The sequence below is a fragment of the Ovis canadensis genome, chromosome 13 (genome assembly GCF_042477335.2).
Source record: "Ovis canadensis isolate MfBH-ARS-UI-01 breed Bighorn chromosome 13, ARS-UI_OviCan_v2, whole genome shotgun sequence".
NCBI lineage: Eukaryota > Metazoa > Chordata > Mammalia > Artiodactyla > Bovidae > Ovis > Ovis canadensis.
Genome location: NC_091257.1, coordinates 40,088,128 through 40,113,868, shown reverse-complemented (window position 1 = coordinate 40,113,868; position 25,741 = coordinate 40,088,128). Strand labels below are relative to the sequence as shown.

The 25,741-nt window shown below is 43.3% G+C and overlaps 1 protein-coding gene across 33 annotated transcripts in view; it reads right to left on the bottom strand.

Annotated features, from left to right (window-relative positions):
• Nucleotides 1-14,156: 14,156 nt before the first annotated feature.
• The window catches only part of KIAA1217 (KIAA1217 ortholog), an 817,826-nt gene continuing 806,241 nt past the window's right edge, over nucleotides 14,157-25,741 (bottom strand). For 19 of the 33 annotated variants that reach the window (XM_069547449.1, XM_069547447.1, XM_069547448.1 and 16 more), the window contains 6 exons: nucleotides 22,897-23,016; nucleotides 19,073-19,108; nucleotides 18,842-18,919; nucleotides 17,128-18,729; nucleotides 16,492-16,614; nucleotides 14,157-15,781 (listed from right to left, as the gene is read on the bottom strand). In XM_069547449.1, coding sequence (XP_069403550.1) covers nucleotides 15,287-15,781; nucleotides 16,492-16,614; nucleotides 17,128-18,729; nucleotides 18,842-18,919; nucleotides 19,073-19,108; nucleotides 22,897-23,016 — 2,454 coding nt within the window. In that variant the 3' untranslated portion in view covers nucleotides 14,157-15,286. The remainder of the gene's footprint in view (nucleotides 15,782-16,491; nucleotides 16,615-17,127; nucleotides 18,730-18,841; nucleotides 18,920-19,072; nucleotides 19,109-22,896; nucleotides 23,017-25,741) is intronic. The other 14 variants (XM_069547436.1, XM_069547441.1, XM_069547440.1 and 11 more) reach the window with 4 other exon arrangements.

The window sequence follows — 25,741 nt, the reverse complement described above, 5'->3', positions numbered from 1 at the left end:
AAGTTATTAGAAAATATTTGCTATATTCCCTGTGCTGTGTGTTACATCCTTGCATCTTGTTTATTTTATTACCAATAGTTTGTGTCTCTAATCCCCCTCCCCTCTCTTGACCCTCCCTTACCACCTCCCTACTTGTAACCACAGCTTGTTCTCTATATCTGTGAGGGTCTTTTTACAATTGGGGGTGTAGTTGCTTTACAATGTTGTGTTAGTTTCTGCTGTTCAGTGAAGTGAATCAGCTGTACGTCTGCATTTGTTCCCTCCCTCTTGGGCATCCTTCCCATCCCACTCGTCTAGGTCACCACAGAGCACCAAACTGAGCTCCCTGGGCGGTCTGGCAGGTCCCCACTAGCTGTCTCTTTCACAGGTGGCAGTGCGCATATCACTCCCAGTCTCCCAGATCGGTCTACCTTGTCTGTTCTCTACATCTGCATCTCTATACCAGCCCTGCATATGGGCTCATTTTTCTAGATCCCACATAGATGTGTTAATATAGGATATTTGTTTTTCTCTTTCTGACTTACTTCACTAGTTGTGACAGACTCTGGATCCATCCATGTCTGTAAAAATGACTGAGTAATGTTCCTTTTAATGGCTTAGTAGTATTCCACTGTATACATGTACCAGATCTTCTTTATCCATTCAGTCTGTTAATGGACATTTAAGTTGCTTCCAAGTCCTGGCCATTGTCAACAGTGCTGTAATGAACATTGGGATGCATGTGTCTTTTTGAATTAAGGTGTTTTTTCAGAGTATATGCCTGGTAGTGTGATTGCTCAGTCATATGTTAGTTCTCTTTTTAGTTTTTTAAGGAGCCTCCATACTGTACTTCATAGTGGCTGTATCAATGTACATTCTCACTAACAGTGAAAGAGGGTTCCCTTTTCTCCACACCCTCTCCAGGATTTATAGTTTATAGATTTTTTTTATGATGGCCATTCTGACCAGTGTGAGATGTGATAACCTTATAGTAGTTTGGATATGCATTTCTCTGATCATTACTGATGTTGAGCATCTTTTCATGTGCCTCTTGGCCATCTGTATCTCTTCTTTGGAGAAATATCTACTAAGGTCTAATGCTCATTTTTTGATTAGGTCATTTGTTTGATACTAAGTTTCATAAGCTGTTTACATATTTTGGAGATCAATCCTTCATCAGCTGCTGTGCTTGCAAAGATTTTTTCCCATTCTGAGGGTTGTCTTTTCACCTTGTTTATGGTTTCCTTTGCTATGCAAAAACTTTTAAGCTTAATTAGGTCCCATTTATTTTTGTTTTTATTTTTTATTACTCTAGGAAGTAAGTCAAAAAAGATCTTGCTGTGATTTTTGAAAAAGAGTATTCTGTCTGTATTTTCCTCAAAGAGTTTTATAGTGTCTGGTCTTACATTTGGGTCTTTAATCCATTTTGTTTATTTTTGTGTATGATGTTAAGGAGTGTTATAATTTCATTCTCTTACATATAGCTAGCTGTCCAGTTTTCCCAGTACCACTTATTGAAGAGATTGTCTTTTCTCCATTGTATAGTCTTGCTTCTTTTGTCATAAGATTAGGCGATCGTAGGTGAATGGATTTATCTCTGGGCTTTCTATCTTGTTCCACTGATGTATATGTCTGCTTTTGTGCCGGTACCAGCCTGTCTTAATCACTGTTGCTTGCAGTATAGTCTGAAGTCAAGGAACCTGATTCCTCCAGTTCCATTTTTCTTTCTCAAGATTGCTTTGGTTATTTGGGGTATTTTGTGTTTCCATACAAATTATAAAACTTTTTGTTCTAATTCTATGAAAAATGCCATGGATAATTTCATAGGAATTATATTGAGCCCGTAGATTGCTTTAGGTAGTATAGTCATTTTCACAATATTGATTGATCTTCCTATCTAAGAACATGGTATATCTCTCTGTTTGTGTCTTCTCTGATTTCTTTCATCAGTGTCTTAAAGTTTTCTGAGTACTGGTCATTTACCTCCTTGAATCAGGTTTATTCCTAGGTATTTTATTCTTGTTGCTGTAGTATTAAAAAATGGTATTTTCCCCTAATTTCTTTCTGATCTTTAATGATTAGTGTTTAGGAATGCAAGAGATTTCTGTGCATTGATTTTGTATCTTGCAACTTTATCAGATTCATTGATAATGGTTCATTCATTAACTTTAGTAGTATTCTGGTGGCATCTTTAGGATTTTCTATGTGAAGTCATCTATCATGTCATCTGCAAACAGTGATAGTTTTGCTTCTTCTTTTCCAGTTTGAATTCTTTTCCTTCTCTGATTGCCATGGCTACAGCTTCCAAAACTATGTTGAGTAATAGTGGTTAGAATGTACATCCTTATCTTATTTCAGATCTTAGAGGAAATGGTTTTGTTTCTTTACCATTGAGAATGTTTGCAGTGGGTTTGTCATATATGGCCTTTATTAGGTTGATAGAGGTAGTTCCCTTTATGCCCACTATCTGGGGAGTTTTTACCATAAATGGATGTTGAATTTTTTCAAAAGCTTTTTATGCATCTATTGAGATGATCATATGGCTTTTATTCTTTAATTGATAATATGGTGTATCACATTGATTTGCACAAATTGAAGAATCCTTGCACCCCTAGGATAAATCCCACTTGATCATGGTGTATAATCCTTTTGATATATTGTTGGATTTTGTTTGCTGGTATTTTGTTGAAGGTTTTTATGTCTGTTTATCAGTGATGTTGGTGTGTAATTTTCTTTATTTGTGGTATCTTTATCTGGTTTTCTTATCAGGTTTTCTTATGGTCTCATAAGATGAACTTGGGGAGTGTGAACTTGGGGAGTGTTCTTTCCTATGCAATTTTTTGGAAGAGTTTTGAGAATAATGGAGTTAACGCTTCTCTAAATGTTTGACACAATTCTTCTGTGAAGCCATCTGGTCCTGGACTTCTCTTTGTTGGAAGATTTTTAATTGCAGTTTCAATTTCATTATTTGTAATTGGTCTGTTTATATTTTCTATTTCTTCCTGGTTCAGTCTTGGAAGGTTGTACCTTTCTAAGAGTTTGTCCATTTCTTCCAGGTTGTCCATTGTATTGGCACATAGTTGCTTAGAGCAGTCTCTTATGATCCTTTGTATTTCTGCAGTGTCAGTTGTAATTTCTCCTTTTTCATTTCTAATTTTATTAATTTGAATCCTCTCCCTTTTTTTTTTTTTCTTGATGAGTCTGGCTGCTGCTAAGTCACTTCAGTCGTGTCCGACTCTGTGCGACCCCAGAGACAGCAGCCCACCAGGCTCCCCCGTCCCTGGGATTCTCCAGGCAAGAACACTGGAGTGGGTTGCCATTTCCTTCTCCAGTGCATGAAAGTGACAAGTGAAAGTGAAGTCGCTCAGTCGTATCCCACTTGTAGCGACCCCATGGACTGCAGCCTACCAGGCTCCTCCGTCCATGGGATTTTCCAGGCAAGAGTACTGGAGTGGGGTGCCATTGCCTTCTCCGTGAGTCTGGCTAATAGTTTGTAAGTTTTATCTTCTCAAAGAACCAGCCGTTAGTCAGATTTATTTTTCTATTTTCTTCATTTCTATTTCATATATTTTTGTTCTGATTTTTGTGATTTTTTTTTTCTTCTACTAACTTTGGGTTTTGTTGTTCTTCTTTCTCTAGTTGCTTTAGGGGTAAGCTTAGGTTGTTTGCGATGTTTCTTGTTTCTTGAGGTAGGATTGAGTTGCTATAAACTTCCCTCTTAGGACTGCTTTTGCTACATCCCTTAGGTTTTGGGTCGTTGTATTATTGTCATTTGTTTTTATATATTTTTAAATTTCCTCTTTGATTTCTTCAGTGAACTCTTAGTTATTTAGGAGAGTATTGTTTAGCTTCCACGTGTTCATGATTTTTACAGTGTTTTTTTTTTCCCTGTAATTTCTAATCTCATAGAGCTGTGGTTTGAAAGATGTTTGATTTAAATATTTTAAAGTTTACTGAGACTTGATTTCTGACCCAAGATGTAATCTGTCCTGGACAATGTTCTGTGTGCACTTGAGAAGAAAATGCATTCTGCTGCTTTAGGATGGAATGTCCTATAAATATCTGTTATGTCAGTCTGGTCTATTGTGTCATTTAAAGCTTGTGTTTCCTAAAAAGAAATAAGGTGACTTATCCTTTAATTGAATTTTGAAACCGTTGGAAATGGAGCTTATTTTAGTAAGGCAAATCTCTGGAAAATTTTCAGTTGCTGGTTTGATATTTGCATATGTACTTTTATTATGCATTATGTGCCAGGTAAGGCTGTGAATACGTTTTGAATACTTAAAAAAAATTAGGCTTCTGTTTATTTTCTCTCTGGATGATCTGTTCATTTGTATAAGCAGAGTGTTAAAAGTCCTCCTCTATCATTGTGTTACTGTCAGTTTCTCCTTTTATGGCTGCTAGCATTTGCCTTATGTATTGAGGTGTTCCTATGTTGAGTGCATATATATTTATAATTTTATGTTTTCCTCTTTGATTGATCCCTTGATCATTTCATTACGTTGTCTTTCCTCGTCTCTCAGAACCATCTTTATTTTAAAGTCTAGTTTCCCTTATATGAGTATTGCTACTTCAGCTTTCTTTTGATTTCCATTTGCATGGAATTACCTTTTCCCAGTCTCTCACTGTCAGTTTGTATTGTCTCTGCGTCTGAAGCGGATCTCTTGAAGATAGTGTATATATATGTCTTGTTTTTGGATACATTCAGCCAGTCGGTCTTTTGGTTGGAGCTTTTAATTCATTTACATTTAAGTAATTATCGCTGTGTATATTCTTATTACCATTACCATTTTCTTTATTATTTGGGGTTTATTTTTTCAGATCTTTTCTTCTTCTCTTGTGTCTCCCACCTAAAGAAGTATCTTTAGCTTTTGTGGGAGAGATGATTTGGTGATGGTGAATTCTCTTAGCTTTTTGCTTTTGGTTTCTCTGATGAATCTGAGTGAGATCCTTGCTGAATCTGAATGAGATCCTTGCTAGGTAGGGTGAGTAATCTTGGTTGTAGGTTTTTCCCTTTTGCTACTTAAGTATATCCTGCCTCCCTTCTGGCCTGAAGTTTCTGCTGAAAAATCAGCTGATGACCTTAAAGGAATCCCATTCCATTTATTTTTAAGAGAGAGCTTATTCTTATTATTCCTGAACTGCTGTGTTCCTAGTATGAGACTGTGATTCTTAGCCCTGCCTTCCCATTAGAATCGCCTGGGAAGACTTGACAGTCCCCTGAACAGGCAGCACTCTGATCCCTGATATAGAATCTCTGCAGGTAAGACCCAGGCCTCAGCACGTTAAAGCCTTCCATGTGATCCCAGATTGTAGCTATGTTTGAGAACCTGGAATGTGAGTCAAGGTCATCCCAAATGCAAGATTGAGCTGCTGTGGTGTAGCCCAGTGACCAACACTCTGTTGCCCATCTTTTCACAGTTAATCAGAGAGGAGGAAGTGTCTGTAGCAGGCAAGGATCTGGTTCTAAATGATGCAGCCCCTTGCCAAACCCAGAGGCTCAGCTCTTAGAAGAGGAAAATCCGTTCCCACTGACCGTCTCAAGGCTTCTCTTGCTCTCCTCCTTGCAGTGACTTACGGGTTGGATTTCTTCTGTTGTTGATCACTTGCTCTTCCAGGTGTGAATGAAGAGAGAAAAAATGCTAACATGATTAGTGGCATCATGGGAACATTCCAGAAAAGGCAGAAGGGCATACAAGTAGACCTGAGCTCTACACATGGACCCTGCGTGCTGTTATTTTGTGGGGAAGGTGTCTCTGGCCTGGATCCTCTCTGCTGGATCCTTGTCCCTTTGGAGTTGGCCCTGCATTTTTCAACTGTGGAGTCTGTGTTCCTTATTCTAGGCCAGTGGTTCTCAGCCAAAACAGCAATGCGCTTTATAAGCGCTTTGTGGTATCTGAGGTTGTTGTTTTTTTTCTTCTTTTGGTTGTCACAGTGATGGAGACAAAACTGGCATTTCATGGAAGCAGGCCAGGGATACTAGGTGTCCCGCAGTGGGCTGCTAAGCAAGAACTGTCCCCCCCCCAAGCAGGACCACGTAAGGTCCCACTGGACATTTATGTAGTGAAAAGCCTGTTTATAACGATCTGAGTCTAGAGGTTAATTCTGTTTTACAAATAAGAAGCTTTTCTTCTGCCCCTGCATTCTTAAAATAGGCAATACCATTTCCAGGAATGGGTAAAATGAGGGAGACTCGTGATTTGCTTTGTTTGAAGCTTTAAACAGAGTCGTTCACTGTTTGGAATGAGTCATATCAGCAAACGTGGCGCTTGTCTCCAAATGCAGTGGAAGCATTTGTTATTGAATTCTGCTTGTCAGGTACAGGCTTGTGACAGCTTCCTCATGTTATCATTAGTTAGGGCATTGTATTATGTCTTGCTGGGAAAGTAGGTAGGATATGTCATCAATCATTTTATCTCTTACAAAACACTTGTAATTTTTTTTTCTTTTTTAAAAAATTTATTTATTTTATTTGGAGGGTAATTACTTTACAATACTGTAGTGGTTTTTGCCATACATTGACATGAATCAGCCATGGATGTACATGTGTTCCCCATCCTGAACCCCCCTCCCACCTCCCTCCCCGTCCCATCCTTCAGGGTCTTCCCAGTGCACCAGCCCTGAGCACCCTGTCTCATGCATTGAACCTGGATTGGTGATCTGTTTCACATACGATAATATACATGTTTCAATGGTATTCTCTCAAATCATCCCACCCTCTCCCTCTCCCACAGAGTCCAAAAGACGGTTCTATACATCTGTGTCTCTTTTGATGTCTCGCATACAGGGTTATTGTTACCATCTTTCTAAATTCCATATATATGCATTAGTATACTGTATTGGTGTTTTCCTTTCTGGCTTACTTCACTCTGTATAATAGGTTCCAGTTTCATCCACCTCATTAGAACTAATTCAAATGCATTCTTTTTGATGGCTGAGTAATACTCCATCGTGTATATGTACCAAAGCTTTCTTATCCATTCATCTGCCAATGGACATCTAGGTTGCTTTCATGTCCTGGCTATTGTAAACAGTGCTGTGATGAACACTGGGGTACAGGTGTCTCTTTCAATTCTGGTTTCCTCGGTGTGTTTGCCCAGCAGTGGTATTGCTAGGTCATGTGGCAGATCTTATATGCAGAGTACATCATGAGAAATGCTGGGCTGGAAGAAGCACAAGCTGGAATCAAGACTGTCAGGAGAAATATCAATAACCTCAGATATGCAGATGACACCATCCTTATGGTAGAAAGTGAAGAGGAACTAAAAAGCCTCTTGATGAGAGTGAAAGAGGAGAGTGAAAAAGTTGGCTTAAAGCTCAACATTCAGAAAATGAAGATCATGGTATCTGGTCCCATCACTTCATGGGAAATAGATGGGGAACCAGTGGAAACAGTGTCAGACTTTATCTTTTGGGGCTCCAAAATCACTGCAGATGGTGACTGCCGCCATGAAATTAAAAGACGCTTACTCCTTGGAAGAAAAGTTATGAGCAACCTAGATAGCATATTCAAAAGCAGAGACATCACTTTGCCAACAAAGGTCCATCTAGTCAAGGCTATGGTTTTTCCTGTGGTCATGTATGGATGTGAGAGTTGGAGTGTGAAGAAAGCTGAGCGCCGAAGAATTGATGCTTTTGAACTGTGGTGTTGGATAAGACTCTTGAGAGTCCCTTGGACTGCAAGGAGATCCAACCAGTCCATTCTGAAGGAGATCAGTTCTGGTGTTCTTTGGAAGGAATGATGCTAAAGCTGAAACTCCAGTACTTTGGCCACCTCATGCAAAGAGTTGACTCATTGGAAAAGACTCTGATGCTGGGAGGGATTGGGGGCAGGAGGAAAAGGGGACGACAGAGAATGAGATGGCTGGATGGCATCACTGACTTGATGGATGTGAGTTTGAGTGAACTCCAGGAGATGGTGATGGACAGGGAGGCCTGGCGTGCTGTGATTCATGGGGTCGCAAAGAGTCAGACACAACTGAGCGACTTAATTGAACTGATGGCAGTTCTATTTCCAATTTTTTAAGGAATCTCCACACTGTTCTCCATAGTGGCTGTACTAGTTTGCATTCCCACCAACAGTGTAAGAGGGTTCCCTTTTCTCCACACCCTCTCCAGCATTTATTGTTAAAACATTTGTAATTTAAAAGCAAGGATCATCTCAGAAGCTCACTGAGGGGCCAAACTGCCCACTCACATCTGGCCTGGGAAGCCTCAGGAAACAGATCCTCAAGAAATGCCTTTTAGAAGGCAACTGGGAGCCTCTTACCCCCAGGACTGGAAAAGGGGCAGTCCAACCAGGTATGGGGAAGACTGTGAGCTACAGTAAAGGAGTGGTCTAGAAGGCGTGGTCATAGGGGTTGGGGCGTGGCCATAGGGGTTGGGGCGTGGCCCGGCCTGAGTGTGGTGAAAGGGTATGTGGCCTGTTCAGGAGGGGTGGGACCTTTGTGTCACCTGGCTGGGTTTCTCTGCTGTCCTTGCCCCATGCCCTTTGGGTTTAAGTCCTCCTGGGGCTCAAGGAAAAATAGAGCCATTATCTGAGTTACCCACCCAACTTCACCTGCCCTCCAGGGATGTAGGATAAGACTATTAGTTCCCTGACTTGAGCACTTCTCTGCCTACCCCTTCTTTTGCAGGTGGTGGTGTTCAGTTGCTCAGTCGTGTCTGACCCTTTGCGACCCCATGGACTGCTGCGCCCTGGGCTTCCCGGTCCTTCACTATCTCCAGAGTTTCCCCACACTCATGTCCCTGGAGTCGATGATGCCCCCTTTCTCATCCTCTGTCACTTGTCATTCCTTTCTCATCCTCTGTCACGCCCATCTCTTCCTGCCCTCAATCTTTCCCAGGATCACTTCCCATAGGTTGGCCCCCCACATCAGGTGGCCAGAGTACTGGAGCTTCAGCTTCAGCATCAGTCCTTCCAGTGAATATTCAGGGTTGATTTCCTTTAGGATTGACTGGTTTGATCTCTGTGCTGTCCAAGGGACTCTCAAGAGTCTTCTCCAGCATCACAGTTCAAAAGCATCAATTCTTCATCAAGAGGCTCTTAGCTCCTCTTTGCTTTCTGCCATTAGGGTTTGAAGGTGGTGGTGTTCAGGTGCTCAGTCAGGTCCGACTCTTTGCAACCCTGTGGACTGTAGAACGCTAGATTTCCCTGTCCTTCACTATTTCCCAGAGTTTGCTCAAACTCATATCCGTTGAGTTGGTGATGCCCTCCAACTGTCTCATCCTCTGTTCATCCCCTTCTCTTCCTGCCTTCAATCTTTCCCAGCATCAAGGTCTTTTCCAATGAGTCAGCTCTTCGCATCAGACGGCCAAAGTATTGGAGCTTCAGCTTTAGCATCAGTCCTTCCAATGAATATTTAGGGTTTATTTCCTTTAGGACTGACTGAGGCAGGCAAAATCTGTCATCCAGTAATCCCTAAACGGATGACTTCCTGAATGATGCTCTGTTTGGCCCAGGAATGAAAATCTGCCTACTCTGATCTGAATAGTCAAGTGCTTCTCACCTTGGCCTCATCCCAGACAGCTGACTCGTACCTTCTGTCTCTTACCAGCCTGCCTGCAGCAGTGTGGGAGGAGGATAAGGGCAGGAAGTATCTCACACACTTTTGAGTGATTAAGAGCCAACATATGCGAAGCACTTTGGGCTTCCCTGGTGGCTCAGATGGTAAAGTGTCTCCCTGCAACGCAGAAGACCTGGGTTCAATCCCTGGGTCGGGAAGATCCCCTGGAGAAGGAAATGGCAACTCACTCCAGTTCCTCGCCTGGAGAATCTCATGGACAGAGGAGCCTGGTAGTCCAGGGGGTTGCAAAGAGTCAGACACGACTAAGCAACTTCACTTCAGCCCATAACCTGGCTCGTGATAGGGGACAGATGGCAGTTTTTGTTGATGTGACTTATAGACCTGAGGGTTAAACACACACACACCCATACATGCAAGGCCATGTAACCAATTCAGCATTTTGTGTAAATCTCAGGTTTCCACTGTGAGCTCCACTACCTTCTTGGTGGAGTGTGTGCAGTGTGACTTGACCTTCCTGCCTCCAGGGTGAGCTTGTCTCTAAAGTGGCTCTGGAGCTAGAGGGCCAAGAGCCCTGGCAGAGTCTGGGATTCTGTCCCCCAAAGTGCTCTTGTGACCATTTCTTCCTTTTGGATAGTCTCCCCTCAGTAGTGTGGTTGAGTGGTGTGTTTTCCTGGATGGTATCCCCTGGTTACTTTTGCAAAATTAACTTTTGAATTTGGGGTTGAGGCAGTTTTCATTCCTTGACTCCCTCCAGAAGGGTTTCCTGGTTGTTCTCGAATGTTCTCATTTACAGAACACAGAGAGGAGAAAGCTCCTTCTAATCACAGGGCAGGTGGTGGAAGCCATCTGAGATGACTCTGGCAGGGGCTGCGTCTTCGCCACACCTGCTCTGGGCCCCCTTGAGTAGTTGCGTCCACTGTTGCTCATGGGATTCAGCTCAGGGACGGCCACCAGCACTTCGCACCACCCAAGGCATCTGGGTGTGGTGATTTGGGGACACTTCCTCCCAGGCTTGAAAAAAATGCAAAATAGGTCTCACCAAGGACTGCTTTTCTGTAACCACAATTGGAGGGCCTTGGCTTGGCTCCTAGTCTGTTTAGAAACGTGTTTATTTTGGAAAGAAGTTCAGCCTCAAGCAGCATTAAAAGCAGCCTCTTTAGTGCTGAGACACTACTAAAAGTTCTGTATTGTACCAGCGAGGGCTCAATGCCCTCACTGCCATCGCACGGTCACTCTTCTAGACTCCTCCAGCCACTCCCTGCCTGCCCACTTTTGTGCCACCCCCGCCCCCCCGCCTCCCCCCTGCCAGACCAACAGCCTTTAAGGGAAGTATCCAGGCATAATTGTAGCAGTGACAAGGACACCAGCCCTAACTAATCTTTATTGAATGTGCTATGTGTCAGGCTCTGTCTTAAGAGTTTTCATTACTACGTCACGTTTAACCTCAGCAGTCTCCCTGTGAGGTAGACTCCATTACTATTTTCTATTAAGAGACGAGGAAGCCAAGACAAGCTCCAGGTTGCATAGCCAGCAAGTGACCTGGTTGATGGATTGGTTATTGACAGAATCTGAGAAGCCCCCATGGTTTATATCTAAGAATCTTTTTTCAGGTGCAGCCAGTTGGTTGAATGATGAGCTTAAAAGAAAACTTAAGATCATGGCATTCGGTCCCATCACTTTACAGCAAATAGATGGGGAAACAATGGAAACAGTGACAGACTATTTTTGGGGGGCTCCAAAATCACTGCAGATGGTGAGGGCAGCCATGAAATTAAAAGACACGTGCTCCTTGGAAGAAAAGCTATGACCACCCTAGACAGCATATTAAAAAGCAGACATTACCAACAAAGGTTCGTCTAGTCAAAGCTATGGTTTTTTGAGTTGTCATGTATGGATGTGAGACTAGAATTGATGCTTTTGAACTGTGGTGCTGGAGAAAACTCTTGAGAGTCCCTTGGACTGCAAGGAGATCCAACCAGTCCATCCTAAAGGAAAGCAGTCCTCAATTCATTGGAAGGACTGATGCTGAAGCTGAAACTCCAATACTTTGGCCACTTGATGTGAAAAGCTGACTCACTGGAAAAGACCCTGATGCTGGGAAAGAATGAAGGCAGGAAGAGATTGAAGGGGATGACAGTATGAGATGGCTGGATGACATCACCAACTCGATGGACATGGGTTTGAGTAGGCTTTGGGAGTTGGTGATGGACAGGGAGGCCTGGCGTGCTGCAGAGTCCACGGGGTCACAAAGAGTAAGACACGACTGTGAGACTGAACTGACTGACTGAATAAGAATCTGTTAGTAGTGGTTTAACAAAATCTGAGAGCTCACCCTACCTGACATCATTCCCTCAGTTAAAGGAACCAGGGTGCCCTTTTGTGAAGGGAGCTCTGGGCACCTGGATTCAATTCCTCCAGGTATGGTAGTTTCCTCTCCAACTTCCTGGGTCTCGGTCAAGGTCATGCCTGGAGCCATGCTGAGCTCTCCCTGACTTGGTGAGCATGCTTCAGCCTTCGCTACACTGGCTGACACTGACCATCACCTGTGCATCCTGGCTAGGGCTTCGGAAGTCTGAAGTTTCAACTGGAAATTGTGTCTAGCAGCTCACAAAGAATTCTCAGCTTGTCCATACACAAGAGCAAATAAGCGGACATAAACAGCTAGCTTGTGTATATATTTTAAACATACATTGTAACATATACATTATCATTTATATAATGTAGTTGAGATTATGAGACATGATTAAAATGTTGGAGGTCTTTATACTTACAAAGTAGAGATAATGACTTTCTTTTGCTTTAATTTTGTATCTATATAAGATGATTTCACTAAACTTATTTTTTTAATTTATAAAAAATTTTATTGAAGTTGATTTACAATATTGTGTTAATTTCTGTTGTACAGCAAAGTGACTCAGTTACACATATACGTATGCATTCTTTTTCTTACCCTTTTCCATTATGGTTTGCCACAGGATATTGGATATTGTTCCCTGTGCTATACAGGACCCTGTTTATCGATCCTATATATAGAATAGTTTGCCTCTGCTAATCCCAAGCTCCCCATTCATCCCTTCCCCTTGGCAACCACAAGTCTGTTCTGTGTCTGTTTTTTCATAGATATGTTCATTTCTGTTATATTTTAGATTCCACATATATGTGATATTACATGGCATTTGTGCTTCACTTAGTATGACCGTCTCTAGGTCTGCCCATGTTGCTGCGAATGACATTGTTCCATTCTTTTTGATGGCTGAGTGATATTCCATTGTGCTTCTTTATTCTGTCAGTGGACGTTTAGGTTGTTTCCATGCTTTGGCTTTTGTCAGTAGTGCTGCTATGAACATAGGGGTGCATGGATCTTTGCAAATTATAATTTTATCTGGGTATGTGCCCAGGAGTGGGGGTGCTGGATCATATGATAATTCTATTTTTAGTTTTCTGAGGGAACGCTGTACTGTTTTACATAGTGGCTGCACCAGATTACATTCCCACCAACAGTGTAAGAGGGGTTCCCTTTGCTCCACACCCTCTCCAGCATTTGTTATTTGTAGACTTTTTAGTGATGGCCATTCTGACCATGGTGAGGTGGTGTGTCACTGTAGTTCTGCTTTGCATTTCTCTAACAGGTATTGATGTTGAGCATCTGTTCACGTGCCTCTTGGTCACCTGCATGCCGTCTCTGGACACTAAACTTAGTGTGGCCATCATCTCGTGACCTATGTGAGTCAGATCATTATGCTGCACGCCTTATGCAGCAAGATGTATAGTGTCAGTTATGTTGCATTAAAAGCGGACAAAAAAGATACCTTCCCTAAAGTCTGAGAACATTAATAATCAGGTGCTAAAGCAATAGTAACATTTGTATTTAGCACCAAATCAGCTTCCCTGGTGGCTCAGAGGTTAAAGCGTCTGCCTCAAATGCAGGAGACCTGGGTTTGACCCCTGGGTCGGGAAGATCCCCTGGAGAAGGAAATGGTAACCCACTCCAGTATTCTTGCCTGGAGAATCCCATGGACGGAGAAGCCTGGTAGGCTACAGTCCACGGGGTCGCAAGAGTCGGACACGATTGAGCGACTACACACACAAGTTAAATATTGGGGATGGAGGGTCAAAAAATAATGATAAGCAAGTCCCTGAGATTTCTTGTAGTCAGTTCATTATCTTGGTATTATTTTCACTAGCTTTTCTGCTGATATTTAAAATGAATACATAATAGGGTAATGTTAGTGAGAATATTTCCCTGTAGACCAGTGATCTCTTTTAAAATTGAGAACTCAAAAAAAAAAAAAACCCAAAATCTTAGTGATAAAGGCATTTTATTTCTACTTTACTTCTACTGGAGATGAAGAAACAAGTTAATAAGAGCCTGTCTGGTAAAGGAGGGTGGTAGAAACTCTATCTGGTTTGCTTGCTATCAGCTAAACCTTGCTAAGCCACGAAGAAGGTTGGAGGTTTCATGGGAAGGCACTGTATTTGTATATTTGTAATGAATTTCTCAGAATGCACCGCCCCAGAGCTTTCAGAAAACCCCTCTGCATCTGGTTACATGTTTTCTTATCATGCCCTCAAAGCCAAAAGCATTTAACTTGGTAACAGTTATGTTTGTTCTTTGACTAGTAAGTAGTTATAGGGACAAGGTACAAAAAATAGTAAGCATGCAGCCCTTTATTTAGTTTTGCAAAGTCTCTGCTTATAGTTCTGTATATTACATGACTGTGTTATACAAATACACTTATTTACAAAAACACTCTAGCTGTGCAAACTTGTTGCTTTTTAAAAATGTCCGGCAAGTCCCATTTCTGCCCATCCCAAGATAGATGTTTAAAGCATGCATAAAAATGAACTTTGGTGTGGGAAAACTACTCTATGTGCTGTCACATACAGTATTTTTGGCATCTATTTATATATTTACAAAAATTGATCAGTTTACAGAACCGTACAGAAGTGTACATTTTAAAATCCACAATGCAGTAGTGTGGGTTACCAGGTCTCAGAAAACAAAGGGAGGATTGAGATACTGCAAAGAAAACAACTAGAGAATCCCAATACGTTGAAAAGAAAGAAAGAAAAGCAGAACTAGCTTGCTTGGGCTGGCAAATTATTATACATACTTTTATGGCAGTGCAGTAGGGTTGATAATTGCCTTCTACACATGCCTCTGTGTTGGCTTGTGTAGAAGTTCACTGGCTTCTTGTCTAGCACACTACTTTCAAATGTACAATGCTATAGTATCAAAATGTTTTGGCAAAAAAGATCTCGAAAGAAACCATGAAGTTTTGACAAAAATAGAAATCTGTAATAAAGCTAAATAACACTAAAATAAAAGGAAATATAATAGTATCTGTTTTACAATTTGTATAGTCACACTTGTGTATTTCTCTGTTCACTTCTAGTCTCCGTAATGAAAAATATTTTTATACAAAACATACTAAAATTCTGGAATCATACATGTTTTACATGCTTAATACATTTTTTATTTTCCTGTCTCACACACACCCTTCTCTCTTGCCATACTCTCTTTTTTGGTAACACATGCTTGCTTCATTTAACAGGTACTGAATAGAGACAGTAAACACTATGTAATTAGAACAGCAACGAAGTAAAAAAAAAAAAAAAGCTTTACTGAAGTCTGTTAATTCAGTATTTAGCACATACTTAGCATTAAGCCTCAAACAGTACAGCAATATGTTACATTCTCTTGTGAAAACAGTAAGACCGTTAAAAAAATTTTTTTTTCTTAAATGTAACTCCAACTTGTGATTAATTGGATTTGGCCTTTAAGAGGTTTCCTTTGCTGTGGATGGGGTGGCTTTGCTTGAACTTCCGTTCTGTGCCTTGTAGCTGGCGAGGCTAGGAGTGTGGCTGCTCCTGATGCTCTTTGCACCTTGATTCAGTGAAGTGGGGGAGGCAGGGGACGGGGGGGAGGAGGAGAAGGAAGGAGGGGCTGCTCGGCCGTTTTGAGTCTGCAGTGAGAATGAGAGATGGTGACCTTTCCCTGTATGAGTGGGGCTCTGAAACTTTAAGGAGCCGTTAGAGACAGAGGGGATCAGGGAGGCGGAGGGAGCAGGTCGTCCTGTGTGGGGGCTGAGAGGGTTAGAAGGAACCGATGGTTTAGTAGCAGGCGGATTAGGGAAGTTAGGGCCGTCACCACTAGAAGAAGGCAGAGAACCGCTTTTCCCAGAGCTGGGAGAAAGGGCTGGAATCTTAGAAGCAGGTAAGGAGGGGAAAGTAGGCTTACAGTCCCCACCAGCTTTCTTAGCACTTCCATTAGCCTGCAAACAAAGATGGCGGGAGACAGTTTATCAGAAAGCTGGTAACACCATCAGTCCACAGGCTCTGGCAACACAGCCCTTCTGAGGATCATTAAATCAAAGACACCAAACCAAACTTAAACCAGTTCGAGGCCTGAGCTAACTCTTGTCATGCTGTACTGGGCCTGGCAGAAACCCCCCAAGTGCCGGGCAGAGGATGTACAGAACAGGGAAGAAGGAAGAAGAGCGCTTGTGAGAACAGGCACATCATTCTCCTCCCACCTCTGGGTTCAGGGGGCAGGGGGGCCATGCGGGGGGCTGTTACTGGGGTGGGGGTGGAGCATCATGATGGTTAATGGGCCTCTAGTGCGATGCAGTCAACACACACGTTAGTCCTGGTGACTTTCAGGGCAGCCTTTTCTCTCGGTTTCCCCAGGTGTTCTGATGAACCACTACACTCCCCCAGGGAAAGCCACCTGGCCTGCCACCTCGTTTTTACAGGTCAACTTTGGAGTCACACAGTGAAAGATGTTTTATTGCGAGCATGCAAAAGCGTGGTGAGAAGTTCAACAAAGGCTTTGAGACTCTCTCTTCATGCCCCCAGATCCAGGATGTCTAGATAAACTGTATCTTAACAAAGAAAAAGTGCAATATTTGGTATAAACTAAGTCAGTGATTTGCTTCTTAAGCACAAGAGTGTCCATCCAAAAGCGGGCTTAAGGTAGAACTACCTGGCGGTACTGGCGGGGGTCCTGCAGTTTGGACTGCTTGCCAGGCTTGTCCAGGCTTCCGGGTCTGTTCTTGGAGCTCATGGGGACTGGCATCCTGCTCGTCTGAGGGGTCCCAGTGGAGCCCTGTGGGGAGGAGTGGCAAGAGGGGGGAGAGAAAGGACGGTGTGAGTGGGTCATCCGAGGCCACCCGACTGTGTGCAGAGAAGCTCAACGTGAGAAGCCACAGCCCTACATGCAGGACAGATCTAGGAGACGGACATCAGGAGACACCACTGGGGTTAATTCGGAGAATCAAACAATGAAACTGCCCCACTACTGATCAAACGGATTTTAATGTGAGTATCAGAGCAATCACTTCAACGGCAAATAGCTGGCCCAGCGTCCTTGGGTTTTCCCAACACCAGTCAGCAACAGAGGTAAAAACAGAAATCGATTAGCTGTTAGACACCTAGTTGTTGTTGTTTTGAAGGCGAGGGAAGAAGTGTGAGAGAAAGGGATCATGGTGAACAGACAACAAAACAAAACGAGCCACCTGAAAGGAAGCAAGTCAATCACAAGACACCTTTTGCTAATGGTGATTATGGCAGATTTAAGAAAGCAGCTGGCTCTTTTCATTTTTCCATCAGACCAAGATACCTTACGTGAAGCTGAAGGTATAGATGAGGGGGGCTCTAAGGCAGTGGATGCTTCGTCCAGGACTAGCAAGGACGGGGGACCGGCCTCCTGGGCCGTGTGGGATGAACTTGCAACAGAATCTCTGTGGGAAGAACATGCGGTCTCAACTAGGGCTTTGGGGCTCATCTCACTGATGGTGTTTTCCAGCTGTTTGATGGTCTGCTCCAGGCTGTCCAACGTCCTGTAGGTATTTTTTCTGATTTCATCAGTTCTTGAAACCGGAGCAGTACTCTCTGGACTGGGCTGCTCTAGTCTCCTGAACAGGCTTTTAGGGGCGTCTTCGGATGGAGACCTACTGATCTCGAATCGCTTGGCTTCCTTGTGCTGTTTCAGCGTGCCGTCCTCTTCCTCCTCTTCGTAGACCACCACCTGCAGCGTCTTCTTCCCAGTCTTCGTGCCTGTGCGAATGGCTTGCGTGAGAGCCGCAAGCTGCTTCTTTGGGAATTTGAACTTGAACTTTTTCTTGGGGCTTTCAAACTGGTCATCGGTCACATCACCCTGGCTTTCTGAGCTTGGAGAATCGGTTGGGTTGAACTTGATCTGCTCGGTTTTATTCACTTCCTGTCCTCCTGACACTCCTGTCTCCACTGAAAGGAAGTGTGGCTGCACTTTACTCTTGGCCTCCTGCCCTGCTTGAGGGCTACCCAAAGCCCCCTCCTTAGGAAACTTCTGGGGAGTGTCATTCTGGACCACAGGGTCTCCAGTCTCCTCCTCTTCCTCTTCCTCTATCTTTTCTTCCCTCATTATTCTCTCCAGTTCCTCGTCACACTCCTCAAATATGGTTGAAAGTCTCTTGTATGCAGCCCGGATGTCCATGGGCTCATCAAAGATGATGATCACGGGCTTCTTGTCCAGGCACACCACAGGGTCTTCACTTTCAGTGCCTTCCTGCTGGGACAGCGTCTCTTTTTTGGCGTCAATGTTGACCGTCTGTACATCTTCCCCCTGTCGGCTCACTATATCGCGGACCTCCCCACTGGAGAGAGCCTGGACCGCGGTTTTGGTGATCATGAAGGCAATGTTGTCAGTGGTTGCCTTCTCCTCACTGGGAGAACTTGGTGTGGACTCCCCATCCTCACTAGGCATCGTGTTAGCATGCTTAGCTCCCTTTGGTCTTAAGACAACTTGGCCAAACTCTGTCATGGGAACCTCTTGGTCTGGAGTTTTGACATCACGAGTCGTCAATTCGGTTGATCTAGTGGGAGAGGGAACGTGACCCTTCTCTGAATCTTCCTGTCCTTGCTGACTCACCCCCTTTGTCTTCCCATAATTCATCTTCTGGTTCTCAGCATCAGATGCAGGGTACTGCAGCCCGGACTTTTTAGGTTCTTTGTTGATTTCACATTCGAATGAACTAACACCAGAGAAACTAGAATTGACTTTAGACACATTTTTCTGGGAATGGTTTTTACTGTCTCTAAGTAAACTCTTAGTGGAGAGGGAACTTTCCTTCATTGAGATGTCAGTTTTGTATTCTGCTGTTCTTGCTGCATCAGAAATACTATTCTCCATTCCTCTTTCCCACTTAGGATGGTCACTAGGTGTGAGAGCCCCTGGGGTAACCTGAGAGGAAGAGCGGAGGGGGGAAACCACATAGAGTGATCAGAAATGGATCTGGAGAGGAAGGGATTCAATCTGCATGGTATCAGTTGGAACACATATCTGGTGAACTCACCTTCCGGGATTCCACTGGTGGGCCATTTTCATATTCAACATCAGATTTCCGTACGTCTTCGTGGAAAAATTCCAAATTCTGGTAGAACAGTGTAGGACACGTTACTCCACAAAACCACACCCCCGCCCCCAAAGTGGACTACAACTAGAGTGTTCCTTTAATTACACTTCCAAAACATGCGGGCCAAGCACATTTGTTACACACCAGTCCAAAGCCTACAGCTCTGTTTACCTTGGGTTGCTTGGTTCTCCAACTTCCAAAAATGCCCTGTGTTTGCACAAGACGAAAATCTCAATTAGCAAAATGCTTCAAGGATTTCAAATGTCGGTAGGGGGAGCAGTTAACAGAATATAAAGGGACTGATTCTGGACCAGCACGTCCTCTTTTCACCATCTGACTGTGCGCTTAGCCAACTCTAAAACCAGAGGATTGGGGTGGCGTTGTAGAAAGCACAATATATCAGCAGGCAGATTTTGAATCTGGTTCGGATCTGCCACTTAACTGTGTTATTTTCGGCAAGTCACCTCACTTCCCTGGGCCTCAGGTTTCTTGCTTATAAACCAAGGAACTAGACCAGGAAAGTTTCCACATCTCTGCCAGATGGTTATTTCAGTCTTAGCTATGCTTCTTGTATGGGGATTGTCTATAAGGGCCCTGCACTGGTTGGGTGTGGTACTTTGAGGTTAAAAAAAACCTCAGACCATTATTTTTCCCTGGTCAAATCATAGCTTTGAAAACATACTTGCAGTTTGTACTTGTACTTGCCAAGCAAAGTGTCAAAATAACCTTCAAACCAGTCATAGCCAAGATGATCAAATACCCATTCAGAGTGACAGTGCCTCCAAAATGTGATCTAAACATTTAGAAAACAGGTACTTGAGGCTGAAGTCGTGACTGTGCTGTCATGATTCAGCTTTGAGTTGCTGGGTGCTCTGATTGAGAGGGAAGATGTGTTTCTGAGGTTCCCACCAAGATTCAGAAGGTAAGAGCCCAGTGGACAGGACCAGCTATGGAGAACGCGCTACCTGCTGGGGGTGTAGCGGTAGCCTCGGCCCCGTCCACAGCCCTGACACTAGCCCCGCCTTCACTTCCAGGGCCTCGCTGGCCTTTCTTCTGGCTGCAGAAGCCCAAGAGGAAGAGGTGATCAGAGCAGACTGGGGCATGATCCCAAGGAGGCGGTTGGGTTTAACGCGACGACGACATAACGAAGCACAAGAACCCAGGCCCCGCCAGGAACAACCTAGATCAACCCTACTGCCCAGCTGGAAATGGAAGGAGTGTTTGTATACATCCAAGGAGTAACAGAGAGACAACAGAGTCAGTGTTAATCACAGGGAAATACGGCACAGGATCCTAAGCACGTCAGCCACCAAACACCTCGTGTTTAACCTCCCCTCATCCCCATCGGGCCCCAGACGGTGCAGTGAGATTCAGCTGCTACAGTGGAACAATATCTCTTGTGGGATTTAAAATTCAGATTTTAAATTTAGACCTAAAATGCTGTATGAAGAAAAATAAATGAGGTTTTTGTCTTAAGGTTTCAACTCCAAAGAGGGAGTCAGCATACTGTGCTAGGCCCTGAATGTGAGTACACCCAGAGGAAGAACTGGTGTACGCACAGCTGCTGTTCTGCCGACCCGTGTACTGGGGGTTAGGACTGGCATCTGTTCTGATTGGCCAGTCCATGTCATACCCAGTGAAATATTTCAAATGCCACCCAGAAGTATATGTATTTTAAAACAAATTTAGCAGCAAGAATGGATCTGCTTCATCAAAGGAAAATGACTTTCCTCTGATGGAAAGTCACTAAGATAAAGATGCCATGTGTACGTCTCATATGACCTAGCATTTCTGATGCTGGGCTAGAAAAATGAAGGCAGGGATCAAAGCAAGTGCAGTAACTTTATCAAGGGTAACTTGTTCACAGCTGTCATGTAATCTCACATTGACATCTTAGTCTTAGATAGTCAAAACTCTGCATGAAATGTAATTAAGCCTCATGAATGTATCTGTTTTGGGACCCCGAGATTTGACTGTTCAGACAACTGGTGAAGCAAAGGTAATAAGCATTTGGGCAAGAAACCAAAATTAGAAACACAGTATTAGGCTAGCACTTCACGATAGAGGAGAAGAATTTTAGGAAACATTTGATTTATGGAAGAGAAGATGAATAGCCCAAGAAGAGGTTAATAATGAAAACAATTTGGGGACAGTTCTGATAGAGTCATGGTTATTATGAAGGAGATCAGTCTACTCAATATGATTATCCAGAAAAAGTACCTGTAATTAAACCTTGTGTTTAGTGGCCTGGTGTTGGACAATCAGTACAGACTTGCTCAGTATCTGATGGACCCTTGATTGAGATCTATGGGATCGATGGGATATGGATTTCTAACTGCAGGGCAAGAAACCCCATGCAGCATTTTAGCAAATTAGAAAAATTCTACAATGAGATGATGACTGTTTCTGGAGGGATCCTCAAGAAGCTCCTGGTCAGTATTTTGGAAGAAACAGTCACTTTGGTTCAAGTACAGCATGTAACTCAGGACACGCCAGGGCCTTCTATGAGCTGGCTTTATAAGGCCACAGAAGGAAATTCCTCAGACTGAAGAAGCAACATATTTCCATTGTGACTGTCACGCATTCAGTTCATACTAGTAGGAGATTTCCTTCATGAGAAAGATAAATCAACAATAATCTCCCCTGGTGCATGGAGGTACCCCTGTCATCTGGTTAACAGTTTCATTTGCCAGATATGTGGCAGGCAGAGTTTACATGAGGCTCTGGGATGGCTGGGAGCCAGGAAGCAGCCGGTCAGCCTCTGTCAGGGCTCCACAGCTGGCAGCTATAAGCCAGGACTGCATCTCTTGAAGGATTGTGCTTGAATAGCCCTCTGGTTTTGTGATCCTGTATCTTTTCACTGAACTTACTTATCCCTGGACTGAGGTACCTACGTGAAGTAGCTACTGGGCTGTATGTTATGGCTGATTTGTTTGACTTTACTTAAAGGAAGCTAGAAGCTTTGAATTCTGAGATACAAGTTCCTGGCAGAAAATGTTAAGACTTTTTACCCTAAACTTAGACAGAGACTTCATTCATAGAAGATGACTCTGTTTCCAAAAATCATCAAAGCTCCAGATTCAATTTACAGAGTTGAAGTTCAGACATGCAGGTTAATCTCCTTTCCTTAAAGTCCTTAGAGGAAAGGACTTTAAGCTAAGCCACCAGGGGCTTCCCTGGTGACTCAGCTGGTAAAGAATCTGCCTGCAATGCAGGAGACCTGGGTTTGATCCCTGGGTTGAGAAGATTCCCTGGAGAAGGGAACGGCTACCCTCTCCTGTATTCTGGCCTGGAGAATTTCATGGACTGTACAGTCCATGGGGTCGCAAAGAGTAGGTCATGACTGAGTGACTTTCACTTTCTTTAAAGTCCTTATGTCATGACAGTGAGCTTGTTTCAGAGCCTAGTTGTCTCTTTGGAAGCTGAGAATGAGACAAAGTACAACAGCACTAAAGTGATACTGCACTTGCTGACTTGGAAGGGGCACTTTGAGAATCTGTAGTAACAAAAACTCTGGCATCCTCAAACGTGTGTGGAAGTCTCCATGGATACACCCATGGATGGCAGGACAACAATTTTGCTGTGCATTTTCTTCCTGGAATCTAAAGCTTTTGCTTACTTTTAATGTAGACATCTTTGGTCCAGAAGACATGTTAAAAATTTAGAAAAAGTGCTACCTGCTTCATGTTTCCTTTTTTTTTTCCCTCTTAGAGTTCTAGAAAATCTTGATGTCTTATCTTTGGTTTGGGGAGAAAATGCCTCATTTCTGCATCTATGGTTGTGTGCTGTGCACGGAACACAGCATCCATTCTGGAAACCTGAGCAAGAGATCTCTAGTGAAACCCCAAGCCGTGTCTCCATGTGTTTAAGGAAGGGGGGAAAATAAAGGTGAGGAAAAGAGAGAAGGAACAGAAGCTCAAGCATAGAGCGATGTTAGTCCAAAGCCAGGAAAGAAGGACGGCCCACTGGTGGCCAACGTGTAACTGCCACGTTACCTTCTTCTCCTTGGATGGGGCTGTGGCCCCCGGCCTAGTGTCTTTAACGTGGCTGTCAGCCCGGGACTGCTCAGCGTGACTGTTTGAATTTACATCCATAAAGGAACACTTCTGGAATGCCTAAGGAATTAAAATACTGAGATTAACAGGGATGGAGTGCAGTGAGGCGGTCAGAGGGAACAGCTGGGATTCCAGAGGATTTCCCGGTTGAGACCTGCGTGTGGGACACGCTGGGGCCAGGGAGTTAGCGCCCTGAAAACTGGCTCCCCAGTTGACCTTAAGTCAGCAAAGCCCTTATTTTGGGGGCCAAGATGAAATGGACAGAGCCTTTGAAATGAAAGTCCTTTAATTCTGTCTGGGTGAACCTGATTTGTACTTAGTAGGGCTTCTTTGAAAGAGTTTTGACCCTTAAAAATGCTGACTGTGTAAATGAATTAATAAGAAGCTATCTTTCCAGTTTCCATTATATTTTTGCCAGTTTTATTGAGATGAAAGGGCACAAGATACTGTACATTTTTAAACTTTGAAAAGGAAGTCATCTTTAACAGTTCACTGTTTGCAGCAGCAACATACTCCCATGCTCTGGACTGTTCTGCTGTAGAATAAAGTGAATTTTGAGCAGCCTGGAAGCAACCAGAACCCCACAGACTTGTCTCTGAAAACTAATGACTGTGGTTACAGGAGTACAGGGCCAGGCTAGTGAACAGAGTGAGGGCGGCCAGCTTTCAGGGAGAAAGCATCAGCTGTGTGTAGAGCAGAAACGGAGCGACAGTCCATATGACGGTAAGAGCAGGAGCGTAACCCAGGCAGCGGCGTTCCCTGAAATTACTGGTGCAGTCAGGCTGCGTGACATCCAGTCAAAAAATACCGTTTCCTGGGCCACACCTAGAGAATTAAGCCAGACTCTGTACTGTAGGACTTTTTCTTTAAGTTTTCAAATTTTTGTTTCATCGAACTAGGGTTGATTTATAATGCTGTGCCAATTTCTGTTGTACAGCAAAGCGACTCGGTTATATACATAACACACATTCTTTTTTAAAGATTCCTTTCCATTATGGTTTATCACATGATATGGATATAGCCCGCTGTGCTATATATTAGGACCTTGTTGTTTATCCATACTATATATCTTTATGTAATAGCTGACATCTACTAATCTCTGTGAGTCTGTTTCTGTTTTGAAGATAGGTTCATTTGTGCCATATTTTAGACTCCACATACGAGGGATATCAGATAGTACTTCTTCCTCTTCCTGACTTGACTTAGTATGAGAGCCTCTAGGTCCATCCGTGTTGCTACAGATGGCATCATTCATTCTGTTTTATGGCTGAATGGCATTCTATTGTATGCACCACATCTTCTTTATCCATTTATCTGTTGGTGGACCTGAAGGATGTTTCCATGTTTTGGCTATTGTGAATTGTGCTGCTATGAACATAGGGGTACATTTATCTTTAAAAAAAGTTTTTTTATTGGAGTATAGTTGCTTTATAATGTGTTAGTTTCTGCTGTACAGCAAAGTGAATTAGCTATATGTATGCATAGATCCCCTCTTCTTTGGATTTCCTTCCCATTCGGGTCAGGACAGAGCACTGAGTTCCCTGTGTCATACAGTAGGTTCTCATTAGTTATCTAGTTTATACATAGTAGGATACATATGTCAATCCCAGTATTCCAGTTCGTCCCAACTACCCTCCTTTACCCCCTGGTGTCCCTATGTTTGTTTTCTACATCTGTGTCGATTTCTGCTTTGCAAGTAGGTTCATCTGTACCATTTTTCTAGTATAGCATTAGTATATAATATTTGTTTTTCTCTGACTTCACTCTGAATGACAGTCTCTAGGTCCATCCATGACTCTGTAAATGGCACAAATCTGTTCCTTTTTAAGGATGAGTAATTCCACTGTCATATCTTTTTGCCTTTTCATACTTTGGTGGGAGGAGGAGAAGGGGATGACAGAGGATGAGATGGTTGGATGGCATCACCGACTTGAGGGACATAAGTTTGAGCAGGCTTCAGGAGTTGGTGATGGACAGGGAAGCCTGGCCTGCTGTAGTCCATGGCGTCATGAAGAGTTGGACATGACTGAGACAGAACTGAATTCCACTGTGTTGGGTTGGCCAAAAAGTTTTTTTCAGGTTTTTTGGTTTAGGCGTTATGGAAAAACCCAGATGAACCTTCTGGCAAACCCAGTATAGATGCACCCCAGCTTCCTGCCCATGCCTCTGCTGATGGACGTTTAGGCTGCTCCCATGTCCTGGCTCCTGTAAACAGTGCTGCAGGGACCATTAGGGTGCACGCACCTTTCAAATCAGAGTCCTCTCCAGATACATGCCCCGGACTGCGGGTACTGGATCATATGGCAGTTCTGTTTTTAGGTTTATTGTTTAAAGAGACTCTACACTGTTTTCCATAGTGGCTGTATCAATTTACATTCCCACCACCACTGTAGGAGGGACCCTTCAATCCACACCCTTTCCAGGATTTACTGTTTGTAGATATTTTGATGATGACCGTTCTGACCAGTGTGAGGTGACACCTCATTGTAGTTTTGATTTGCATTTCTCTAATAATTAATGGTGTCGAGCATCTTTTTATGCACCTCTTGACCATCTATATGTCGTCTTTGGAGATATGTCTGTTGAGGTCTTCTACCCAGTTTTTTACTGGGTTGTTTACTGTTTTGGTATTGAGCTTCATGAACTGTTTATTTTGGAGATTAATCCCTTGTCAGCAAATATTTCTCCCATTCTGAGGGCTTTTTGTCTTGTTGATAGTTTCCTTGGCTGTGCAAAGCTTTTGAGTTCAATTAGTTCCCATTGTTGTTTTTGTTACTCTAGGACT